The 26,188-nt window shown below is 42.7% G+C and overlaps 2 protein-coding genes across 2 annotated transcripts in view; one reads left to right on the plus strand and one right to left on the minus strand.

Annotated features, from left to right (window-relative positions):
* csrp2 (cysteine and glycine-rich protein 2) lies at positions 1–12,737 on the plus strand. Its single transcript, XM_080887510.1, has 6 exons — positions 1–159; positions 1,655–1,773; positions 3,707–3,875; positions 5,916–6,045; positions 7,676–7,769; positions 11,118–12,737. The coding sequence occupies exons 2-6, from the start codon at positions 1,662–1,664 to the stop codon at positions 11,192–11,194; spliced, it is 582 nt and encodes a 193-aa protein (XP_080743636.1). The 5' UTR covers positions 1–159; positions 1,655–1,661; the 3' UTR covers positions 11,195–12,737.
* Positions 12,738–13,799: 1,062 nt separating this feature from the next.
* Positions 13,800–26,188, minus strand: part of zdhhc17 (zDHHC palmitoyltransferase 17) — a 31,287-nt gene continuing 18,898 nt past the window's right edge. The window contains exons 10-17 of the mRNA XM_080887506.1: positions 26,020–26,122; positions 18,120–18,242; positions 17,471–17,533; positions 17,280–17,373; positions 15,526–15,609; positions 15,267–15,424; positions 15,029–15,123; positions 13,800–14,196 (exon numbers count right to left, since the gene is read on the minus strand). Of these exons, the coding sequence (XP_080743632.1) occupies positions 14,058–14,196; positions 15,029–15,123; positions 15,267–15,424; positions 15,526–15,609; positions 17,280–17,373; positions 17,471–17,533; positions 18,120–18,242; positions 26,020–26,122 (859 nt within the window). The 3' untranslated portion in view covers positions 13,800–14,057. The remainder of the gene's footprint in view (positions 14,197–15,028; positions 15,124–15,266; positions 15,425–15,525; positions 15,610–17,279; positions 17,374–17,470; positions 17,534–18,119; positions 18,243–26,019; positions 26,123–26,188) is intronic.

A 26,188-nucleotide genomic window follows, 5' to 3' on the forward strand; every position in this document is an offset into this window, starting at 1 on the left:
TCTCTGTAAATGTGCGGAGCAGAGCGCTGTGTGGTAGTACGGCGTGTGTGTGCTGGAGGTACCACGGAGGTTTCTGGATATACCATTCAGACTCTGAGGTCGAGCTCAACCAGTTTTGGATATTGGCTGTTTTTTCTTCTTTTTAAAAAATATTTTAAGGTAATTTTTTGTTTAACCGGTTTGGGTTCGCGGTGTGAATTACTCACTGTTCCAGTGACAAGATAAGATAAAAAGATTACTTTTGAATTACAGAAATTATTGAATTAATCTTGTTGGTCTTTGGTGCAAAATGTTTGTAGACTAGTTATCGGGCAACTTTTGCGCAGACTGTTTTGTGCGTTTCACTGATAACTTAGATATACTTAAGAAACGAGGTTCAATGCCAGAAACAGCAGTGAGCTAACGTTAATACAAAACTCTTTGCTCGGTGTTCAGCTGTTCATTAGCCAGTTGTAATCAAGTATCGCACAAACTGGTCAAACTGTGCCTTAAGGGCAAAGCCAGCAGACAAATGCATCTTTGTGATTTTAACTTTAACTTTAACTGCAGCTTTTTTGTAAGGGTGACAATATTATTAATAATATAAATTCACTGTAAAAATGAAAACAAAAACGTTACAGCTCGTGGCTGACAGAATGAGAATTTAACTCCTGTCTTTTTTCAATATGTTCATATTCCAGAATAATATAAAATAAGGTCATTACCATTCACTGATATGTTATGGAGTCGCCTTATTGTTTCAGTTGTCCCAATGCAGTCTGTAGTCTATGCGAGAAATGGCAGGAAAAAACACTTAATTTCTTATTTTATAATAAGTTTCAGATTTCCTCTCTTGAAAAGGGTTCAGTGAATCTTTCTTGAGGAGCTCCATGCAGCTTCATTAGTCTTGCTTCACTGGAAGATTTCGTGTCCAGCCATGATCTCAAAGCTCAGACTCTTTCTCAGATAGACTGGAATACACTTCCACAGCCAGTACCAGCAGACTTGTTGGCCTGTGCACTTCCACACCGACTTTCTCATCAGCTGCTGAAGTATAGCATTAGTGGGCTTTGATCCCTTCTCATGCTGGGGGCCTGTGCTGCAGTCTCTAATCCAACAGGGAGGAGACCTGTGACAGAAAAGATTAATAGTCTCGAGTGTAATGAACAATCACAGCCATTTTCAAGTTTAATTTCCAAACTATGATATCATAGCAGGTTTGTTTTGTGCTGACATGTGAGGGGAAACTTAAAATGTTGCATTTGTATTTAGTGGGATTTAATCTGTAATTACAGGCAAATGGACAAACGTTAGGGAGACGCATGGTGTGACAAGACACTGTTTATTTCTCACTTCTTCTGTGCAGTTAATGTTTGCATCCTTCAGCCACAGCTCATCAGGAAACAAAAGCTCTGAGGCATGGCGCCCGCAAGCATTCCTCTGGGTATTAGTCTGCCCTTTTGTCAAGGCTGACTTTGTTTATGCAGTTGGGATAGACGTTGTGGCCTGTAGCTGTAATTTTCAGTCGAATCATTGCTATTGTGATATAAATCCTGCAGTGCTTTAATATGACAGAAAACACAGCTGTCCTTTTTTTTACTCACTCGTGTTTGGAAGTTCAGAGGAGGAACAGACGAGATGTTTAACCTTTCTCATCATCTCTGTGTCTTGTCAGAAACACCATGCCAAACTGGGGCGGAGGCAACAAGTGTGCAGCATGCCACGGGACGGTTTACCACGCGGAGGAAGTGCAGTGTGATGGCAAGAGCTTCCATAAATGCTGTTTTCTCTGCAGTAAGTACATCAAATGCATCAAAATGCAAATATAACTTTATCTGGAATAAGACTGAGCAACGTTCCTGTCATCAGCGTAGACCCCGCCGAAGCAGGACGGCGCTTGAACTCTGTTTCGCCTCCTCGGGTCACCTAAGAAAGCTTGCTCTGACATTTCGCTCACTAATCCTCACCCCAAACCAGCCTCAAAATGTCAGTGAAAATGTTCCAGTGAAGACCTCGCGAAGACATCAGGATATTTCTCCATAGAGCTGCTGTCAAGAAAAGAGCAAAACAGTGTGAGCCACAAAAGGCGGGTTTCTTCTTTTTGAGCAGCTCTATTACAAAGACAGCTTTGTCTGACCCAGGAGGTGATGAGCAAGGGCACTTTTTTGTCCAAATTCTCTGTTTTCCGACATTCACTGATTTTTAAGAAAGATAGCTTTATGCTGACAGAGAAGTCACACAGCCTCATATGACTCTGTGTACACTATCTGTGTCTTTGTCTCACCTATTTATTCACAGTCAGTGCCTGTGGCAACACATGGGGAATACTAGTGTACATGTAGTTGAAGCAAAGAGGAAGTACTGTCAAAAAACCTAAAAGTGCATCACAAACTGAGGAGGGCAAGTCAGGATTTAGGTGCCATTCAATGGGACATGCAAGTCTTGTTTTGACAGTGTTGGCTGGGAGACGTGCAGACGTGAATGGAGACATTTTTCCTGCCGGTTGTGTGAAATCTGAAACCAGATTCAGACAGTCTCGTAGCGAAGGCCATTGTGTAAAGAATTCAGCTAATCCCAGCAGCCAGCGTGGGCACAAGCGTGCAGCCTAAAGCACCCGTGGAGCCTTTGTTTTTACAGACGCTGCTTTCTCTGCTAAGACAAACCTGCCAAGATGCTGTCAATTTTTCCAACACCTTTGGTATACAGCCAGACTCAAGCTGGAATTGATTTTCTTTAACCTCTTACTTTATGTTATTTAAATACCTGCAGTTGCAATCAAAATGGTGTTAAAGTCATAAGAGAAAACACTGGAATTTGAAGAATCTGTTCTTGTTTTGTTGATTATTGTAGATGTGAACTTTAAATGCCAGAGGTCTTTGAACCTCTCATTCTTAGCAGCTGGTTCACATTCTTGAACTGGCTCTTCAGACCTTTGTGGCTATCAGATATTTTACTTTCCCCCCTTGGACACCTACTAGGAGTAACCCTTGTTTCTGTCATATCGTTCATCTGGACGTAGCGTTTTCAGTGGGAGAGATATTCTAATGTTCGTCAAGCCGCGTCTTTATTGATGTATACTGAGGTGTCAAAACTGGTCATTAAAGTTACACGGGAGGATAAAACAGAAACTACAAACAATCTTCTTTTCATTCCCACAGTTGTTGTTGACAGAAAGTGGACTGCTTTCAGCTGACACTGTAAATTACCCTTCCAGGTACATTATGTCAATTTAGCCATTCAGAACAAAGTTAGTTACGAGGGGAGCTGGAGGGCCATGTTTCGGACACTGGGTGGAGTACTCAAAAAATGAATTTGAGCCCTGCATGGCTAATTTAGGAAATCCCAAAGAATACAGAGTTAGAAGTTAGCATAATAGGTGACCACAGACACACAACTCACCTGCACTTTGTGTGCTGCTTGTGAGAGGGACGCAGTTTTTAGAACACTGACTTTAAGGGAAGAATGACTGTAAAGGGAAAGAAACAAGGAGGAGGAACTGAGGGGCCGCACTAAAAGCCAGTAAAAGATTGAATATGGATGGATCTGTGCTACTCTAAAGGAGTCTAATAATAAATATTAGAATTTCATCTAGTACTTAAAATCTTTATAGTATTTCAGACATGTCATGTGCTACATTTAGGCAGTAAATACATGTAAATGTAACCAAGTGAAAAGAATTTAGAAGACCTTTCCTCTCAATTAACTGCTGCTGTGTGTGTGTCCACAGTGGTCTGCAGGAAGGGTTTGGACAGCACCACTCTGGCCAGTCATGACCAGGAGATCTACTGCAAATCGTGCTATGGAAAAAAATACGGTCCTAAAGGCTATGGCTATGGACAGGGAGCAGGAACACTCAACATGGATCGGGGAGAACGGCTGGGAATCAAGCCTGAAGAGTAAGCTGGACTTCAATGAATGTTTCATTCATAGAGTGCCAAATCACAGCAACAGTCACCTCAAGGTGCTTTATATTGTAAGGTAGACCCTACAATAATGCATACAGAGAAAAACCCAACAATCAAATGACCCCATGAGCAAGCACTTTGGCGACAGTCAGGGAAACACTCCCTTTACATAATGATTAAAGCGTAACTCTGACTAACTGTGATCACAATGGTTATTGCAGTTAACATGTGCACATGGTATTTCATGACATCACTACTGTATGCAGTGATGTAACTTTGCTGTATACTGGCTCTCGTCTGAGTTCTGGTGATGTTTATTGTTTCTGTGGGAGTTTAAAAAGTGTTAACTTTGTGTAAATTCCCAACAGTGTTGCCAGTAACTATGAAACTATAATATCTTAACAAAGCATCATTCATCAGTTATAATTGCACAGATGTAATGCTGTGGTGTGGTTGTCGAGGCCACTGTGTAGTGTTGCATTATTTGTAATGATCTTTATAAGCTGTGGCTGCTGACTGTCACAGTGCCATTGTCAGCACGTACTTATGGAACTGAGGTTGAAGCTGATCCCAAATACACAAACTACTTCACACAAAAACCAGAAATAGAGGTTATTATGTAGCTATGTAGGTGAGCGCTGTCCTGTAAAATGAATCTCTGCCTGATTTGAAAATATCACCAGATGCAATTTAAATGCGTACAAATGGCAATAACAAGACAATCTGTATGTTTGCATACAGATCAGCTTGCCCGAGTAGTGTCGTTCAGAGTAAAGATTTCATAACCATGAACAAGCCTCTGCGCTTCACAGTCCCGGCCCTTTTCTGCAAGAACCACAGCGCTTTGAGAGAGGAAAGAAACCTTACAGGAATACTGGCAAAACTCCACTTCTTTATCAAATCCAGCTTGGCTAAGTCAATTCCCAGATGTAGATCCACAAGATTCCTACACAGTATGGAAGGAGTAGTATAGAATTTGGATCTGGATAAAGAGACAAAAAAAGAGTATGGAAACATATTTTTGTTTTTACACTAATGCGAATATTGTCTTTAAAAATGAGAATTTCTGGAAATAGATTCTATAACCAGTGTTTACCTCCAATAATAATCATTTGATTCAACAGGTTTTGGTGCAGAGCTGGGTTGCTTTAAAACTGTGAGACTGGGACCTGTCTTTGAAGAGGATACAGGCTTCTCACTGTCGACCATTAGCTACAGTAAAATGCCATGCGCTAACCTTTTTGGGTTATAATGTTAGTACAGTTTGCATGTACAGTAACTCACAACACAGTACATTGTAACAGTGGGTTTAAATCCATTCCTTTACATGAGAAACATGTTTGTCCTTTGAGGTCTGATAAGATCTGATTCATCTGCCATGAAGTCTGCAGACATGAATCTTGGAAATGGTGTCATTTTAAAAGGGACCCAGAGTACAAGATGAGGCAAGTCTGAAATTCAAAGTAAAGATCTAAGAGTGAAAAACATCATCTAACCGAACAGGATCGTTGCTTTCCATCAAGCTTCCAGCCTGCAGCCCGGGAATGGGTTGGGGATATTTTCTGGACGCTCCTAAGGCAAAATTGCATCCGAGGTTTTGTTACACTGCATAATTATTACCCTGCCTCAGACGTCAGGTGATTCGATTATGAAAGAGTTATTATGCAACCAGAAGGATCTCGCTCACCCTGCTGTATCCTCCATCACAAAGACCTTCATTCAGGGGCCACTGAGGCTGGCAGTCACCCTTCGATAAGCATTGCTCCGGGCCCCATGGTGCCCTGCTCATTTTCCCACCATTGGCAGAGAACAGACAGCAGAGCAGTCAGGTTGTTTTCTGGATCTTAATGTTTTGGATCCTACTTTGTTCAATACTAGCACCACAAATAGTCTGATATGTTGAGTTTAGGACTCTTTGAATTTACAGGCCAATGTCAGTCTGACTGAAATGAGAGTTGAACATGTGAACAATAAATTAACTTTTCCTCTGAAATAATTTGCCGTATATTTATTTGCCCTTTCCCACCCAAGGACCCAGACTCACAGACCCACGACCAACCCCAACCCATCCAAATTTGCTCAGAAGTTTGGCGGTTCGGAGAAATGCGCCCGGTGTGGAGACTCGGTTTACGCAGCCGAGAAGATCATGGGGGCAGGCAAGGTGAGAGTTTTACCTGAAGTGTGTTTAAAGATCACACCACAGACCTTCAGTCTCTCTGCTTTTCAGGCTTTAGTGAAACTGGCACACAGTGTCCACTTTGTAGGGCTTCACCAAAATCACACAAATGCTTCATGTCAAGGACACGTTTGTCGTTCTCAGTAGTGACGAGAACTAAAGTTTTGTGTGGTTTGATGGATCGTGACCCCCATGAGCTGGCACATCACTGAATGCTGATCGATCCAGTCTTGGACATAAAAACACAACAGCAGGGACGTGTTACTTTGCGTCATTTATAGTTGGTTGCTCAAGGTTCACAATACTGAAGTCACAAGCAATCCAGTGAATCAAAAGCTTCGGCTTCAGCTGACATTGGATATGCCTAATATGGTCGTGTCAGGCACTAAACTCTGGTTTGTGATAGGCAGCCAATCAGAGAGTGCTTACGGCAGATCTGCAACAAGGATTACTGTGGCTCATGCAAAGCTACAGTCGAAGTGTCTGAGATGACAACAAACAGAGTTGAAATCAGCATATTAGCTGCCCTTTAAACGAGAAAGATGCATCTCTGAATATGAATCCAATATGAACTTTGAATTGAGGCATCTGCTCAAGACATTGTCCAAGTCAGCTATTTAACTTTCACTAGTTCAGCCAAGTTTCAAAAATGTTATGAATTTATTATTACGTTAATGTGGACTTGCTTCAAGAACACACAACTGCACCTTTGTGCTGTTTTTGTTCTCTTTGCACTGTAGACACCTTTAAATCAGTTTGATCGATGGCAATCTGCAGTGTGATTTAATGTTATTCAGAAAACACTTTTCTAGTGTGCAGACTCCACTCAGCGCTACACAACTCTCATCAAACACAGCTTTAGCATGAACAGTCCCGGCACAAATGAGGTCCTTGAACTCCACTGGATCACAGTCTGCAAACCACAGGGGTGAGACTGGTTTGACTGGATTGAACACACATGGTCTTGCCTGTGCTGAACCACACGCTGGAGGTTTGCTGCGGTTTCTCCTAATGAGAGAACGCGAATGCTGTTTTTCTGATTGAAGCCGTTCCACAGAGTCTGGATGGGAGCTTCCGGACAGCTGGTGTTAATCGGACTAAGCCTGCTATTGTCAGTGCTCTGATTTACGTCTAGGGACGTATCGGCAGGATGTTTTCAGAAATCAATAACTCTCAGAGCAGTTGCTCATATGAAAAGCTGTCCATGGAGGACAAACGATTTGTGTGCTGGATTTCTGTTGCCTCTCAAAGTGGGAGGAGTGGATCATTTCCTGTCAGTGATCACTTGTGGCTTCATGCATGAGCTGAGTAACAGCTGGTGACGTTATCAGAGCTGTTAATGTGTTTCCTAATGGGAGGAGAGGCTCTTCTCATTGGCTAAGACATGACCTGTAATTTTCTGTGTAATGAAAACGCCCCAGGCCGTGGGAAAGCCAAGTTGCTTTAATTGGATTTAATAAAAGCACTGATGATACATGATCCAAGAAGCCTGTGCAGGTATCAGCTGTTATAGAATTGACCTGACATTGTACGAGCCTTGCAGTTTAATCTAGCTGTGGCATAAAAGCATAATAGCTGATCAAATGAGATCAAATCTTCCTGCTTTTCGTTGCAGCCATGGCATAAGAACTGTTTCCGCTGTGCAAAATGTGGCAAGAGCCTGGAGTCGACCACCCAGACTGAGAAAGATGGAGAAATCTACTGCAAAGGTGAGACAAATCTAAATAATTTGCAATGCTTCATTCCAGCATTACAACAGAGTGCTTCAGACACAATTTAGATTTCCTGAAAAGGTTTCCAGAAACGTCTCCGCTACCATAATAACTCCACCCAGGAATTAAGAGAGATTACTTACAGCTTCTACAAAGCAATCCCAGCACCAGCGCATTTTCCCACTGGATAGATCGACACTCCATTAATCAGTTAATGAATAATATTCAATTCAATTTTAACTGAGTTCAGTTTTAATTCAGTAATTCAGTTCAGTTGCCCAGACCTTACAATGATACAGAGAAAGCCCCACCAATCAGACGACCCTCTATGAACAAGCGCTTGGCAACAGTGGGAAGGAAAAACTCCCTTTTAACAGGAAGAAACCTCTCACAGGATCAGGGAGGGGCGGGGCCATCTGCCACGACCAGTTGGGGTGAGAGAAGGAAATGTGTGGCATACCACACTTCATGGCTCGAAAGTCAGATTGAAAATGTATGTTGGAGAACACTGCTGTTCAAACCTGTTTGTGTGAGGGAACCGGTCAGATTAAAGTTTGCTTAAAAGGACCTCCTCGTAATCCAAAAGGAGGAGAACTAAAACTGTTTTTATTTTCCACACAGCTGCACCAAGGCTCCGTGTTAAGTAAATAACACAGAGTAAAGTTGAGTAAAGTCCAGGAATAACAATAAAAATATGGAGCTGGAAATGATTGTGGTAGATTTGCTTTAATGCAGAAACTGGAGTCAGGTTTGTTTGGACTCCCCATGTCCTCAAATATCTAACCAGGAAGACTGACAAGTGGTATTGGAGTGCAATGACATTTGGTACAGGGTTTCAGAGCCTCTTTGGGGTAAATGTGTGTGTTCCTTTAACTTTCTGCTGCCATCAGCATTATTGAAACAGTACAGCTTGTGACCAAATACCTGCAAAGCAGATAACATTCCATCTGTCTCTGATGTACATTTGGTTAAACGCTTTTTAGCATGCTAGTATGTTAGCATGTTCATTGGCAGCATGCTAATGCCATTGCATTTACATACATCAGTCTCAGGACTGAGCCAGGGGAACATTTAAAGCTGCTCACTTTTAAGATTGTGCTGTGTGTCCTGTTAGTCTTGTGACTTGCACAAGGGATGATGCCTTCGCATAAAAGAGACAGAACGGTTGACTTGTTACTCACAAACACAAAGTCAGCTAATTAGATCAGTAACGGCATTATGCAAATTATTCTCTGCTCCTGTGCCAGTGAATGTGACCATATTAGCAAAAAGTCAAATGGGATGGACTTTCTGAAGTGAAACATGCTGTAGCTGGTGTTGTGTCGCATGTTTTCTGTGGGTTTGGCTCTGTCATATTAACAGAGCCTCACCAATTTGACCTCCACAACAAGCTCTCTCCTCTCAGCACAATGGGATGCTTTGCTTGAACAGAAGAGTGATACACGCTGGCAGAAACAGTCGTAAACACAACTGTCAGCAGATCTTGTTTGCTGTACGTCACAAGGAAACCGTGCACTGATGGGCAGGAATGTTGCAACTCGGCTCTAAAGACAAACACCCTCAGCTCTGCTGCCGCTATCAATCAATCTGACAGCTCGCTGTCCTCTAACAGACATGTCCGCTCTCTGTTTCAGCAACATCTGGATGTTGTTACGGTGCCCCGCCTGAGTGTTTCAAAGACAGATGTGGACAGCAGATCCGATGTTTGTAGACAGAGCTCAAGGAAACGCTGCGGTTTATTGAATGAAATCTAGGAATGCTACACAGAGAATGGAAATTCTGCAGGTCTTTGTTTTACCACAATCCAAAGAGCGGGGGTATTGAACCTTAACACGTGCATGTTAAATAAACAGCTAAAGCTGGGAAAGCAGGCGCTGCTGCTACTGAAAGGACTGGAAACACGTACACACAGGAGGTTTCTGTTGCAGTGATTAGATCTGCTCAGTCACTGGGTCATAGAGGTCAAAACTGTAAGTGCAAGCGACAGGAAAACAAACTGCTTTCACAGCAGACATCTTGACACAGTTGTGTTAATGGTTAAATCCACCTACGGAGGTCCTGTTGGTTCATGATATTGGTTGGTTAATGGACCAAACGAATGGTGAAGAAAGGCGATTTTAAGTGAGTTTGAACGTTGCATTGTTGTTGGTGCCAGACAGGCTGGTCTGAGCATTTCAGAAACTGCTGATCTGCTTGGATTTTCCCCACACAGCCATCTCTAGAGTTCATCAGCGAAGGGTCCAAAAAGAAGAGAATAGCCCGACTGCTTTAAGCTGATAGGAAGGCAACAGCAACTCAAATAACAACTCATTACAGCCAAGGTATGCAGAAGCATCATGTACCACTCCTGTCAGCTGACAACAGGAGTCTGAGGCTACAGTTTCGTCGTGATGCGTGCTCAATCATCCAGGTAAGTAAATCTCCAACAGTTGATTCTGTTCATCTGGACGTAGCGTTTTCAGTGGGAGACACGTTTCATGAGAATTTGCATAATCATGATGAAGGAACTGACCTCCCAGCTGTTTGTTCCTTCAGTGGGCTGGTTTCAGTCATTATGCAAATGTACTGTTTATAAGATTGGAAACCTGCAGTCAGCTGAGATGAGTGATGAAACGTTTCTCCCACAAAACGCTACGTCCTGATGAACAGACACAACTTTTGGAGATGAGGCTACAGTTGTCATGAGCTCACCAAAATTGAGCAACGGAAGCGTGGAAAAACATTCCCTGGTCTGATAATCTTGATTTCTGCACAGTAGGCTCTGCGCTTGGCATAAGCACCATGAAAACATGGATCCAGCCTGCTTTTTATCCCCGCTTCATGCTGGTCATAGTGGGGTAATAGTTTGGATTTTCTTGGCACATTAGTATCAAATGAGCTTTGTTCACCGCGACCCTGCCTATGTGAATACAGTGGATGGCTGCTTCCAGCAGGATGACACACCATCTCCAAATAGTTTCTTGAATATGAATAATTTCATTGCATGTAACAGCCTTGACAGTCACTAGATCTCAACCCAGTAGAGCACCTCTGAGATGTAGTGCAATGGGAGATTCACAACCTGGATGTGCAACCAAGCAAACTGTGATGCTGTGAAACAATATGGATCAACGTTCGGAGGAAAGTTTCCAGCACTTTGTTGAACCTGTGCCACCAAGAATCAAGTTGTGCAAGGAAAAGCAGCTCCAACCTAACATGACACAGTATTGTTAGCTTGTGTTGTGTGTCATTTCAGGTTTACACAACAATAAATAATTTACTGGTAGCAGTGATTTAAGAAGCTTTCAAATAGAATGACAATTAGAAGTAGAGAGGTTTGTTGATGTTTCTTCTTTCCCTCCACAGCATGTTATGCCAAGAACTTTGGCCCCAAAGGGTTCGGTTATGGCCAAGGAGCCGGTGCTCTGGTTCACGCTCAGTGATGGCTCGGTGGGACCACAGTCACTCTGCCCAACATGAACACATTTCATCCTCTATGCTTTGATGCTTAAAAGGTGCTGTTGATACAAATAAAATAAAAAACATGAACAAACCAACGGGTCACATTTGACTGTATTTTATTATTAAAGCCATTAAAACTGAACCATGCCCATATGTTTACATCTGAAGCGGAGTAACAGTGATGTCTGGAGGTGGGCAGAGAGGCACTGGATATGATTATGTGCTTTCTTTTTTTCTGCTTTTACTATCCCACATGGTGAAGGTGAGAGAGGCGGGGGAGGGGGGAGACAGAAGAGACTTTTTAGGCTGCTGGAAGAACTAGTGAGGACTGAGATGGCTTTGAATTCATGTCCTGTGTGAGCCTGAAGTGGTGAACCGCCCTAAAGAAAAACAAAAAACAAAACTAGCCTGCATATATCTATGTTCACTTAAAAGGCATTATTAGAACACAAGAGGCTAGTTACTGATATGAAATGTACAGCTGGGTCAGGGCCTTCTGACCATTAAAGCACACAAAACAAAGCTGCTGTGTGTCATGTTCTTAGGGCAGCAGTGACATCAGTGGTTAGTAAAGATGGAGGCTTGAAACATGTAATGATGACATAACCGTCCCCTTCTGATGATGCAAACACTAGGCTCAAAAGTTTCGGAGGCCTTTTATATAATATAACCTCCCTCTATCCTTAAAACTATTGCATGATCACATTTCAGCTTTTAAAAAACAGAACCAAAATAAAACAAAAATGGCATCTGCCTTAGTTCTCTAGTGTCTTTGCTTTACAATTTGTACATCCAGTGGTAATAACAAACCCAGCGGTATATAAGGTAGAAATAAAACAAACAAAAAATGGAACATTCAAATATATTACACGCTTGCACAGGGAGGGTCCCACTGGAAAGCTGGCGACCTGAAGGACAACTTTCACTAAATACACTGGATTTGAGAGAAAGAAAACTAAAAAAGGACAAATGAACAAAATGCAGAAAAGTACTTGCAAATACTTAACATTCACTATATACAGATACAGGGCTCGCTTGGCTGCCACCATGAAGAAGACGACGACGACAGGGGCGGCGACAGCCCGGCTGTCCCAAGCATCATACATGCAGTGGAGCTTCGTAAGAGTTAAAACGCCTATAGACAGCAGTGACGGACATCACTAAAAGCTACAGTCATACACTTGGAGTATAGTCACTCGAGTTTCTCCTTTTTCGGCTTGTTTGGAAGAAATCCCCCAAACGCGAGAAAAGAAAAAAAAGGTCCAGGAGCACTGTTGGGCTAACACTGATGAAAAGAAAAAGCAGAGGGAGATGATGTTTATGTACAGATGCACATTCTTGACATCTCAGGTCATCCTCCTGCTGCTGTGGAGCAGGCTGCGTGTGCGGGGGTCCGGACAGAAAGCGATGTGAGGCGGCCCGTCCTTTTCCTTCTGTGTAAACAATGGAAGCGTCGGCGTGAAGCTCTGCTTCTGTTCAGTAATGGCCAAAATTAAAAAAAAATTCAAACTTGAAAAAAAAAAATATCAGTGCAATAATGTAGGCAGACAAATGACACGACAAACAAATAAGACTGTACAGCTTCTGAAGAAAAACACGGAATGAAACCCTTGTAAACTCATCTGTCCTCCCGCTGCCTTCTCTTAAACTCTGCAGGTAATAAATACACTTGCTGTAGCCGCCTACAGGGGTTTGCAGGCAAGCTTCTCTGCCCTCCATCTTCTACAGCTACACGTACGCACGCCTTTTTTAACTCATAAAACCTACTCAGCTAAGTTGATCTGAAATGTAAAGATGATGTTGCTAGAACATAGTTACTTTCTCTATAAATAGCTTGAAAATAAATATACCTCACATAGTATCACATTGTCTGTAGGATCGTTTCTGTCACGTTTCTAGAGCGGTCGCCGCTGAAGGAGTCGTTCTCCGTGCGCTCCCAATCCTGCGTTCTTACTGCACAGCAACTACTCTGGGGTTAAACCCCTCCTATTCGCACTAAGCCTGTGTCTCGAGAGGAAAGCAGCTTTAACTCGAGCAGGTGAGAAGTGGGACTTCTGCAGCGGCTCCCTCTAACCAAACTCTCTCCTATGACAAGTTCAGCACTGGTTGGCAAATCATCAGCTGCGCTGGAAACTCATCACGGTGCAGAATAAAAACAAAAAACAAGACCTTAAAAGACATTCCCTTATTTCTATCATACTTTAAAACGATTTCTTGCTTTTTTTCATATACACGTATATATTTTAAAAAAAAACAACTTTCTTTTATCTTTCACCACAGTTAGTTGTGACAGGAACGGCAGAGCGCCCGGACCAATCAGAAACAGACATGTACGGGGCACACGGACAGGGACACCATAAATAAGATATCGAGTGGGGGACGGGGAAAGAACAGCGTCGCCTCTTCGTGGCTCTACTTTTTCTGCAGTGTCGAGTCTCCGGATAGAAGAGCTTTTAAGTTTTGTAATTCCTCTCTCCTCGGCATTTGTGCCTGGCAGCAACGCACCGTCCAAAGAGCTCAGGAGAAGAGAGGAAGAGAGTTGGTCAGCGGCAAAGGTAGAGTAATAGTAGTAGTAATAGTAGTAAAGGTGGTGGTGGTGAAGGCCAGGGGGAGGGGGTGGGTGTGGTGTTGCCCCGTAACAGCATGCTAGTCCTGGCTGATTCTTTTTGTTGTTGTTTGATCGGTGAGGGAGAGATGGTCCAAAAAGCAGGTGCTCACAAGAACGCCATCACTCAGATATGCTCGCCAGAGGAGGGGTGGAGAGGGAGAGTGAGGGTCGTCCATTTATCCATCCACGCTCTGCTCACACTCCCCTTCCCTCTTCTTCATCTTACTCCTCCTCCTCTACACCAGCTGGTAGCCCGAGCCAGACGTCTGGTCGTATTCTATTGTGTACTGTGTGGTCCAGTCCACCGTGACGGGCCGGATCAGGCCGCAGCAGCGGATTTCAAAGAAATCTATGAGGTTTCTGATGCAGCCGTGACTACAGAGAGACATGAGAGGGGAATTAATGCTGCAAGCTTAAGCATTCTATACATACACATATAGCAGCCTGTTATCTGCCCTCTATTTATTCATTAATTTATTCAAACGTCTTTGCACTCTGCACCATTGCACGTATAAAAATGCTATACTGCTGTGTTAAGTACACTGAGACAAAAACAGAGCTTAATTCTTTCTCTGTGTACAAATACAGGCCAAAGAAATCTATACATCAGAAATTCAACCCTCCGAATTTAATACAATGATACATCTGAGTGAAATTACCTGCACTATCTAGTACTAATATCTAGTGTTCGACTATATGCCAGTACTGTTTAGAAATGTTTTTCCCCCTAAACTTAATCAGTTCAGTAAAGGTCCTGAATCTATTTAGCCTTATTTCAAATTGATGCATTTTCCTGTTATGGTACCAACTAACAACCAAAAATCTTTCACTTTTTTGAGGAAATTCAAAGCCGAGAAACTGACCTGAACAGCTGCTAATATTCCATTTTAGAAAGAAATCACTAAATAGAAAAAACCTGCTTCTGTTTTCTTGTTTTTCACTTTTTGACTTAAAAAATTTTGTGTTTCTCACCCTCAATAGTTTCTTTGGAAATAATATTTAAAATGATGCTTACACTGAAGTGAGTTTAAAAAAGACAACACCGCTGGGAGAAGTTGGTGTCGTTAAACTTTTAAGAATGTAAGAAAACCACAAACTCCCTTTTCCCCTCACTGTGCAGAAGCATCCTCTGCTCCAAAGCTGGATGAGACAATGGTTTAACCTCAGCTGCAGCTTCAGTGAGCTGGTGAGAATGAAGGTCGCTTACTTAAAGGGGCTCTCGATGGAGGTGGCTGTAACTTTAAAGTGCTTGTATCTCCGAGCGTTCATCCTCTCGTTGGTGGTGATTCCGAGAGCGGCGATCTACAAGATGTCAGAGCAAAGAGGTGAGCCGCAATGTAGCACGTAACTCGCTACTGAGAGTCAAAGCGATTACAGCTGTTCTCACTTATATCACAACAACACCTCTCTGCTTTTTCCGATGTAAACTTGGCGTAAACTCGTACCTGATAGAGCTGACACATGATGAGCACGGCCACCCACATGAAGTGGAAGACACTGTTGAGGAACATCCAGAACATCCAAGGGGAGCAGGAGGCGATCTGTGTCAGATAGAGCCAGAAACCATCCTTGGCGTAACTGGTGGCGCAGTGGATCCTCCAGTCTGATTGGGGGAGGAGCAAGGGAGAATCAAAGGCGTTAGCAGAGAAACAGGAGCGGCGTGAGAAATGAGCAACATTTTTAAAAGCGGTATGTTCTGCTTACAGGAGATACAGCCGTACATCATCCAGCAGATCATGCAGAGCAGGAAGAAGAGGTAACCCATGAAGTAGCGGTGATTCCCACTTCCTGTACACAAGAAGCAAGTGTCCTAATGTCACAGCGATACACGTCCAGTTCTCAGTTTAATTGTTTGAACAGAACTGAAGGTTAGACAACAGAGAAATGCAGAAGTAATTCCCATCATTCATTAATGCAGTGCTTCAAGTTAAGAACATGATTACTTGATTTGAGCTTCTCCCTTAAAACTCTGCCCTGTCACTCGAATAATCGCTGCTCATGCACACGTGGCTCTGTTCTTCCCCAAACCTGCACCTTTACTTTCACCCGCACTTCCTGTGCTCCAGGTTAAGCTCTCTTTCTTCTCCGAGCATCAAGTTCCTGGTTGGACTCGTGCTGTGCTGGACAATAAAGAGCATTCTGATCCACTTGACTCTCTCTGAAATGAAGATGGACTGTATCTCTGTAGATAACAGTCTTGACATCAACTCTAACCCAGACTTTTGCCAAATACTGGACTCTGACTCTCTACAGAGATCAAGGAAACTTTGGCATGTGCTACACAAAAAATATCAGCTGTTCATCCTTTTCTCTTGAAGTTCAGCTACATTTTTACTGAAGGTTTTGCACACATATCTGCAGGTTTTAACAAGTTAAATGTTGTCAAAATACTTCTTAACAACTTTAAAATGTGGATGGATGGACCAGCAGAGACACGGTGCATCATCTGATTGCTTTTATACATTTTCAACCTACATGTATACCATCCTGAGTGTCTGTGCATGAAATGTCCATGAGAATCACATATTTGAGTAGGACAGGCTTTAAAATAACCTTAAATAACTATTCCAGTGTTCAGAGAGATGGGGCCAAAAGCAGAGCTTGACATTACTGGTTACATTTGTTTAATCAAAATATTGAATTCTTTCACTTCAGGATTTAAGGACCCAGTTTTATTGTGCAGGAAAACATTCATTAACTTGGGGGTATGCAGGCATGTTGTATGATTTGTTACGCTACAGTTGCGCAGCAGTTTCTGGGTAAAAATACAATATTTTAATATTAGTAATATTCAGTTCAGTGTATATAATTGTATTGACTGGGTTTATGAGCTCTGTGGTGCCAGCAGGCTGAGAGGACTGTCAGGAGGAGGGACCTGCTGTTTGTTCAGACTGTTTCCTCACTTTCAAAGCTTCATTCTGACCGCATGCTTTCAAAGTGTTACAAGCCCTCTGCCACGCCTTCCTTCCCCTATTATCTACACACTGCTTTCACACCACAATCCTCAGCACACATACTTCCCATTAGCACTTCATTTTAAGGCTGGTTTGCTTTGTGCTCCTCTTCATTTCCTGCACCCTGTCATTAAACCATTCGTCATTGTTGCCTCGACTCTTTGTTTTTACAGGTTCTTTACTTTCTATGACAAATTATTACCTGCTTGTTTATTTGTCTTAGTGGCTGTGCATTAACTCTAACCTTAAGGCGATCTACACTACGGCCCTGCTAGTGTTCCCCGACGTGGCAGTAAAAACCTATATACACTAATTTGCCTCTCTGTTGTGCGGCAGCAGAGTAAATTGAAAGCAGAGCCTTCAGTCAGAACAGCTTCGCTGTAGCTTTTATAAAACACAATGAAAAAAGACAGCTGTGAATGTGGGGAGGAAAAACATGAGCTCTTTGGAAGTGCGTGTGCTGTTGTGATCCTCGTAAATCTGCAGTGCTGGTTCTTAACGTACCCACACAGTTCCCCACCCAGGGACAGTGGTGGTCAAACTTGGCAATGCAGCGGTTGCACACGGCGCAGTGTTTGGACCGAATGGGCTTCCGTATCTGCGGGGAAAAACAAATGATACGTCTTTAGCGTTATCTGTTTTGCTGGAAGTTACAGATGCTTGGGGGCAAAAACAAACAAACAAAAGAGTTTTACCAAACAGGTGCTGCAGAATATGCTCAGATCCAGGCTGCCTGTCTCTGCAAGCTCCACAATTGTCTGGGGAGGTTAAAAAAAAAAGAGAAAGAGAGAGAGAATGAAAACCCTAGAAATTCATCTTTGGCATTGCAACACAAGACCAAGCTGAGGCTGAAAGCTCACACTGGAAGCTTGGCTGACTCACAGTGAATTGGGACAAAGGCTTGTATGAATTGAAGATCTCAATTCAATTTCAATGCCTTTCTTTTTACGGCCCAGTTCCTGCGTTAGCTAATGTTGTTTCTCTTGTGTTTTATCAGCTTGCTTTAACAACAAATCTCAAAGTAAATAAATCCAAAATTCGACATCAAAGGACAGCAAGAGTTGGACGGGGATCCTCCACAGGGAACAGAGGGCTCCGTAGCCTTTGTTCTGAGGTGACTGCCCAGCCGCTGCACTGTGCTAACAATGCAGGGTAAATTTAGCTCTCATCAATCACAGGATGGGGATGTGGGGCCCGATAACAAGAAGAGCCTCTGTTGTCTCCTATTAGTGTGTGATAATGAGAGGAAGAGAGACATTAGCCCTCATGCCAGCATACACCAACACGTCAAAACAAGAACAGCCTCTCTGTGAAATACACCCCCGAAAAATTAACAGGTTTTACCTTTTTCTTCTGCTCCTCGGATGCTTTGATGATTCCTGGATCAGACTTCCAGGATTTACCAAAGTTGTAGAACAGAGCCAGGGTGTTAATGAGGAAGGGCACGTGGACGGTGGCAAAGGGGAGATGTGCATGAGGTCAAGGAAGAAGACAGGATTCCATTTGTTACTTTAACGGTGAGCTCCTCGGTTTAAACCAGTGTAACAGCCCCGGTGGCCGATGCAAGGCGATAAGAAACAGCATCGTGCTTCAGCCACGTCTAGACACATTTATCTTGTTGGAGATGTAACACTTTATCAGCAAACTGTTTGAAACCCATTCTAAGCTGGGAATGTTTCACATTCCTGAGTTATAAGAGAAGCAGCGTGGAATTTACTTTCCCTGGAAACTACTGCATTATTGTGCAAGAGAATAGAAACACCCGGCCCGATCTGTTGCTTCAGGAAGTGTTACTACACTGACGGCAGCTTGAGTTAGACTTTCTCTCGTCATAGCAGCTTGACTACGAGGTGAACTGTGACGCAGGGAGCAGCTCTGTCTCATCTCCACCCACCCAAGCTAAAGAGGGAGCGTCAGCCTGTCAAAGCAGCTCGTAGCAGCTTCTGATTTAAACAGTTAATGTATTTCACAGAGAATCAGAGTTATTACATAACTGAGTTAACACATCCATCTAAGAGCATGTAAGGCCAGTTCATCATAACAGAGATGCTCTATTCCTCGGCGAATACGCAAATCAGCAGCCTGTTTCACGGTCCTGTGTTTACCCGTAGACAGTGTGCGCTGTGCCAGCTTTTGGCTGCAGTCTAAGTCAGCTTTGCAGGTGTGCATGACTCAGCTGAATCCCAGAGAAAACAGCAGAGTCACACTGTGAAGTCCAAACTGCCAAATACTCACCTCTGTGTCTGAGAAAAACCTGGAGTGACATGCAGATGTGAAAAAGTACCAGAAAATTCAGACCAACACTAAAGCATGAAGCAGAAAGTGATTCAACAAACTACAGCCACGTGATTTTCAGTCTATAGATATAAACACTCTTTCATAGCAGCTGGTTTAATTGGTGTAACTGGCCTCACACTAGTGACTGTGATGCCCATCAACAGCACATTAACTGTGCTCAACATCACGGTGATCCTTCTAAAAGGTGGCAAATGTGTTGCATTTATGTGCTGAGATCATATTCGGGAAATTGAAACATCTGAACTGATTCTAACTCAAGTGTACTATAATCCAAACGTACAGGGATCCTAGATTTGGTATTTAGCTGATTTCCACAATAAAGTATCAGTCTGTTAAGGCATCCAGAAAGAAGAGATTCTATAACCAATAACATAGTTTTGCTAACTATTTGTTCAACATCTTAGTTTACAGTAACTGCTGACTAGAAAGAAAGCTTCTTTTGGCTGTTCCTTTATTCACAGGGGGTCACCACAGAGGGTGGACCACCGTGTTTGATTTGGCAGATGCCCTTCCTGCCATAACCTCCAAGAGATCTGTCACCACCCGGGACCAAACACAGGATCGTTTGGTTGTTGGGTTAAGGTGTATACTACTATATGATGGCGCCACTAATATCTGGTAAAATTAGTTAACTTCATGACCACAGCTGCACTGAGGCTGATGGGAACACTTGGAGTTGTGCAGGTATGTAGCCATCTACCAAGATCTGAACCTGAAAATGAGCAGAGAGGAGCCTGAACGCCTGAAGGATATTTAATATGTATCAAGGATTTCATGTGAGCCTCACACTGATGCCCGGAAAAGTCAAAGCATCAGCAAAGTCGCCAGGATACATCACAGAACTATTGCACTTTCAAAAGTGCCTACATTCTTTCTAGAGGCCAGCAGGGGGCGACTCTTCTGGCTGTAAAAACATACTTAAGTGCAGAGAATGACCTTATGACCTTAATAAAGATTTTCCTAAATAGTTTATGGTCCAAATCATTTTCTGTTTACACTAAAGCAATAAAGTAGCGGTGAATTTTCAGCTGACATGCTGTGGGTGAAAATTCACCGCTGTGCGAGCATTGCTCAGTTTCTCAGTCAGAACTACCCCCTGGCTTGGTCAGAATCCCCTATTTCAAAATCTCAAACTTGACTGAAAAACAATAATTTAATTTGCAATTGATCCAAAAGTTGGTACATGAAATATGGACCGAACAGAGAACAGCAGTTCTAGCCACAAGCTAGGCCTTTTAACCAGAAGAGAGAGCTTGGCCTTTTTACTGGCCTTCAAAAAAAGCACATGTTTATTGTAACCATCTAAGCTGTATCATCTTCTGACTCAAATAGTGGCTACAGTTGCACAACCTGATCCTTTTTTTTAAAAATTAAGTGTTGGACACAGAGGATGCACACAAACATTTCATGCTTAACTCTGGAATCTTCTGTCAAAAAAAGCTGCATGTAAAAAAAGAGACGTGACAGGTTACACCAAACCTCCTAACTGACAACACTGAAGCGGCAATAAGGGTTCAGGATAACAGAGATCAGCAGCAAATCACTATTGTAAGCAGCTATGAAGAAGCACTATGACCACTGTGGTTTTTGTTGGTGAGAAAAACCCTCCAGCACCTTCATGACTGCACTGACTAAGTGATAGAGGCCTATACATCCCTTAGAGCACATTGATCTTCATAAGTGTCTCTGTAAAGACCTGGGTGCTGATACTGCGCCCGCTCAGATGACCCGCTAAGTTAAACACTCCCTGAACCATATAATTGGTCTACTAACTCAATGACTAGTGGAGATGCTGAAGAAGGGCCGGTGATCAATGCCAATCCTCAGACAAATGGGTCTCAATGCTTCCTTGGGGAGTGATGGTCAGCATGTCCCCACAGCAGCCATTTTTCTTTAGAAGGCGTCGGCGGTGGAAAGGCAGCTGACACAGAGTCATACATGTCACTAATGACAGCATGCAGAGGATGTATAATTAAGCAAGTGCAGGATAAATGGTGCATAGTCATACTGATTAAACAAGAATCTGCATGAAGTCTCTATACTCTCCTTCCATTTCAATGCCATATTTGAACCATTTTCAGACATTCACCTGCTTGAAACCCACTTAGGAGAAACGTCTTCCCTTCTTTTCCTTCTTAGTACTGAGGGAAATATGATCCAAGTCTGGAAAAGACTTAAACGTGCTCTTACAGAGCTCCACCCACGTCACTTGATCCCATTTCAACAGCAGGCCTGAGAACAATAATGGACTCACAACGGCAGAAAGTGGGTCAGAACTCTTAGTTTAAACCTGGGAGGAAGAAGAAAGGTGTGCAACGTGTCTGTCAAACTCTTTCTGTCCAATTCTGTGCATTAATATTTTGACTGCCTGCTTATTACAAGTCTGTGTGAATCTGTGGATTTCCCCACAGCATCAGGTGGGTGGGGGTGGTGGGACGTCAAAGTTCAAAACAAGTTCATCTGAGCTGCAGGCATGCATGAAGCTGGGGAGTCGTCCAACCTCCAGTGCAGGGCCTCAGTGCGCAATTTGTTTAACCGGGCCCTGCAGGGTCAGAGAGGGTAAGCCAATGCCTCCCCTGACAGCACAGTCTGGAGAATACAAAGAGGACATTCGAGTATGCCTTAAACAAAGTGCTAGATAGAGCTGGAACAACTTTCTGACAAGCATATGGGTGAGGGACGAGATGAGTCACCCATCGATGTTAAACTCATTTTTTGGAAAATCTGAATTGATCTCTGTCCACCACAGTTGCATAAATAACAGGAATAAGAGCTGGGTGAAGCAAGACATGCAGTCAGTGGAGTGAAGACATGATGGAAATATGACATTTTCACATTGATATACTGTATATCAGCTGCTATTTTCTGCCTCTAGCAACACAAAAATGTCACACTAAATGGACTTTATGGTTGATCTGGTTTATTTTGAAGCCTGCTTTCATTAAACTTTCTTCCTCAAATATGGAGATGAATGTCTACTTGTACCCCTTTTTGTGCATTAAAAAGACTGAACACAATGAAATTGTTAGAAAGTCCAGGAAAGAGTGGCTAAAACTGTGGCTGTTAGTCTCTTATAGCAGCAAGCGCTTATGGCAAGCTTTAGAGAAAACATTCGAGAGATGCTTTGAGTAGCTTTAAACACTTTTACACATGTGGGCAAACAATACATCCAGCTCATCCTTAATCTTAATTTTCTTTTAGCTAACAGCATCAGAGAAATGCTTACTTAAAACCTTTCTGTGTCTCCTGCTGTTGCTATGCAGGAGTGTAAACAGTGACATTACATTTATCATTAAGTTCTAGTTATAAATGATGGTAAATGGACTTGTTCTTATATAGCGCTCATCTACTCTGAGCACTCAAAGCGCTTCATACAACTTTATACAATTCCTTCACCCAATCACACCCATTCACACAAGCACTTTTTCTAAACTGTTAAGTGCTTACTGTCTAACATTCATACACAGAGCAACATGGGGTTAGTATCTTGCCCAAGGATATTTGGGATCGAACCACCAGCCTTCCGGTTAGTAGCTGATCTGCTCTACCACCTGAGCTACAGCCACCCAGTGTTGTCGAGAGCACACCACTTCATTTCCATAAATGAGATTAGAAACATTCTGAGTACTAATGTATAAAACAAGCAGTCGACTTGACAACTGGGTGACAGGCTGACCGGTTTCCAGCAGACATGCCACACTCTGCAGCGCTGCACAAGAAAAGCTGACCTGCCTACACACTCTGGGACATGAATCAGCATGCCCTTCAACTGAATAAGCAGAAGAGACCTCTCACTGCATGCAGATTTATGGTTAAATCTGAAATCTTTCAAAGGGCTTATTTTGGTAAATGATTCATGTGCAAACACAATGTATCACCAGCAAACCTTTGCTCTTTTTCAAGATGAATGCACACATGCTAAGCTGGCAGCTCAAGAGCTTGTCTGCTGCTCTAATAGAGCTGTCTCAGCAATATATGGTCAATGCAATCGAAGTGCACCAAACATGCGTGAGAAATCTGCCGAGGACACCAGCAGCATTTAAAAAAAATAACCAAAACGATCTTCAGAGTAGCGTTATCTTTTTCAACAAACTCAGGCCAAAGGTATCCTGCTCTCGCTTCCCATTAGGGGAGCAACGAGGCAGAAAATTAAATGCCGTCCACAAACGAGACCTCTGCTTTCATTTCCTGTAATTAGCAGCTTCGGAACAGAAAGCCAATTCTTTCACTGATTTAAAAAAAAAAGCAGCAGTGCTGGGAGCAACAGGCACTCGCTCTGTTAGCCTTCACCTACCAGCTGCTACACTACACGCTCTCACAAATATTAACACAGCTGCAGAAAACTAAAGAGCTCCTTCATTTAGACACGCTCGAGCTTTATGGTTCCACTTGTTTCATGTATTTTCAATCAGCTCCTTCTGCTCTTTGCATAAACATCTCTCTCCTCTGACCGCACCTTTATTCCAACTTACTGCTCTGTAACCTGCTCACACAAGCAATTTTCCTGCTAATCTTTAGTTAGCGTCTGCCAAAAGTATAAGCTTTATTCTACAGGGTGGGCCATTTGTATGGATACACCGTAATAACATGGGAATGGTTGGTGATATTAAAGTCCTGTTTGTGGCACATTAGTATATGTGAGGGGGCAAACTCCTCAAGATGGGTGGTGACCATGGTGGCCATTTAGAAGTCGGCCATCTTGGATACAACTTTTGTTTTTTCAATAGGTAGAGGGCCATGTGACACATCAAACTTATTGGTAATGTCACAAGAAAAACAATGGTGTGCTTGGTTTCAACGTAACTTTATTCTTTAATGATTTATTTACAGGTTACTCTTTGTTCACAGCCATTGACATGTCGAAGAGGTTAACACGTGAGGAGCGGACCGAAATCGTGTTGATATCCGGTGAACGCAGTAACCGGGTCATTGCAGCAGATTTCAATGCAAGACACCCTACGAGACCACCCACCTCCCATGCTACAGTCAGCAAACTGCTTGCTAAGTTTCGTGAAACTGGTTCAGTGTTGGATTTGCCAAAATGTGGACGCAAGAAAACTGTCACTAATGAAGAAACATCAGATTTTGTTCAGTGATGAGGCAAACTTTTATGTGAATGGTGAAGTTAACAAACAAAACCACCGCTATTGGTCTGACACTAACCCACATTGGATGGATCCCTCCAAGACTGTTGGAACAACAAAAGTGATGGTTTGGTGTGGTATATGGGGTACAACGATAGTGGGTCCATTCTTCATCAATGGAAACCTCAAGGCCACTGGATGTTTGAAATTGCTACATGATGATGTGTTTCCCTCTTTCTGCACTGAAGCTGGCACGTTCCCTGAGTTTTTCCAGCAAGATGGTGCACCACCACATTATGGGTGCAGGTCCGAGCATTCCTAGATGAACAGTTTCCTGGAAAGTGGATTGGTCGTCGTGGGCCAGTTGAATGGCCCCAAGGTCTCCAGATCTGACCCACTTAGACTTTTATCTTTGGGGTCAGCTGAAGGCAATTGTCTATGGTGTGAAGATACGAGATGTGCAGCACCTGAAACTACGGATACTGGATGCCTGTGCTGGCATTTCTCCTGCAGTGTTACTATCAGTGTGTGAAGAGTGGGAGAAGAGGGTTGCACTGACAATCCAACACAATGGGCAGCACATTGAACACATTTTATAAGTGGTCAGAAACTTGTAAATAACTCATGAAAGAATAAAGTTACGTTGAAAGCAAGCACACCATTGTTTTTCTTCTGACATTACCAATAAGTTTGATGTGTCACATGGCCCTCTTCCTATTGAAGAAACAAAAGTTGTATCCAAGATGGCCGACTTCTAAATGGCCACCATGGTCACCGCCCATCTTGAGGAGTTTGCCCCCTCACATATACTAATGTGCCACAAACAGGACTTTAATATCACCAACCATTCCCATTTTATTATGGTGTATCCATACAAATGGCCCACCCTGTACAAGATTCTCCACACCCAGCAATCACATTTACAAAACATGTACTCGTATTTATGACTGATTCATGAAAGGGTCTTTGTAGCATGACTTATCCGTAAATCAAGATTAAAGATACTGCTTTAACATATAAGTGAACTAACCCCAAAAATGTGGACAATAATTTTTACAGTTAAATGATGTTTCACACACACAAGTCCAAGAAAAATATGACAGCGGTGGGCTGAAAAGAGCTTCACAAGAAGCTAACTGATCGCCTTTTTTAACAAATAGATCAGCAGTTGATGCTGAGGAATTCGTCAAGCTGAATCCTCAGAGACAATTTTTTAAATCTTTTAGTGCTTGTTCAAAGCAGCAGCCACAGTGCTGATAATAAAGCAGAGTCAAACACTGAATCCCCACATTGCAAGTCTCTCTCTCTGCAAAAGACTCTTAAATCAGCTAAAGTCCAAAACTACACACGAGTTAATTCAACATAACCGTTCATGGAAAGTTTTCTGTTTGAGACCATCTCCAAATAATATCACAGCTTTCTGCTCCGAAAACAGTTTTTACACTTTTTTTGCACGGATATTGTGAGTGATACTAAATTTTCCTCAGAGAGAGTAAAGACTGATGTCCTCGCACAGCGGCTCATCACAGAAAGTGTTTCTAGAAGTGTTTTTAACTCCAGACCATGAAAGCATCGACATTATTTTATTACATTTCTGTTTTTTGGCTTTAGACAGCTGTTTGAATCACTCCCATTTACTCCTCTTTTGTCACTGTCAACAATGTCACAGTGATGACCTATCAGGTTTCCAGTTTTACTGAGCTTTGTTTTTACCCTTCTTACAAAAATTGCTAATTTCATCTTCCTGAATATGTTCTCAGTGAGCATGACCTGTAAAGGCAGGCTGTCTTGGTGCTCTAATTTCAGTTCCTTTGATATTTTGTGCATTGGGTAGTGTGGAGTCCACGAAAAACCAAAAGGATATCATTCCAGAACCAATAAAACCAGGTGGTGTACATCCAAAACTTGGTCGCCAGGTAGATTCCCAGAGGGAGAGCGCTGTGCATGGAGTGGTCAAAAAAAGCCCTACAGAGAGAGAAGAGAAGCTGTTTAGCAGTAGGCGGCACTACCTCACTACACTTTCCATGAATG

This window comes from Rhamphochromis sp. 'chilingali' (genome assembly GCF_963969265.1).
Source record: "Rhamphochromis sp. 'chilingali' genome assembly, chromosome: 7".
NCBI classification, from domain to species: domain Eukaryota; kingdom Metazoa; phylum Chordata; class Actinopteri; order Cichliformes; family Cichlidae; genus Rhamphochromis; species Rhamphochromis sp. 'chilingali'.

Excerpts from the sequence above, each read along its gene's own strand:
- csrp2 (XM_080887510.1), top strand. The coding sequence starts at position 1,662 with ATGCCAAACTGGGGCGGAGGCAACAAGTGTGCAGCATGCCACGGGACG. Across the intron at positions 1,774-3,706 it reads TAAATGCTGTTTTCTCTGCA|TGGTCTGCAGGAAGGGTTTG; the intron begins GTAAGTACATCA and ends GTGTGTCCACAG. Across the intron at positions 6,046-7,675 it reads AGATCATGGGGGCAGGCAAG|CCATGGCATAAGAACTGTTT; the intron begins GTGAGAGTTTTA and ends TTTTCGTTGCAG.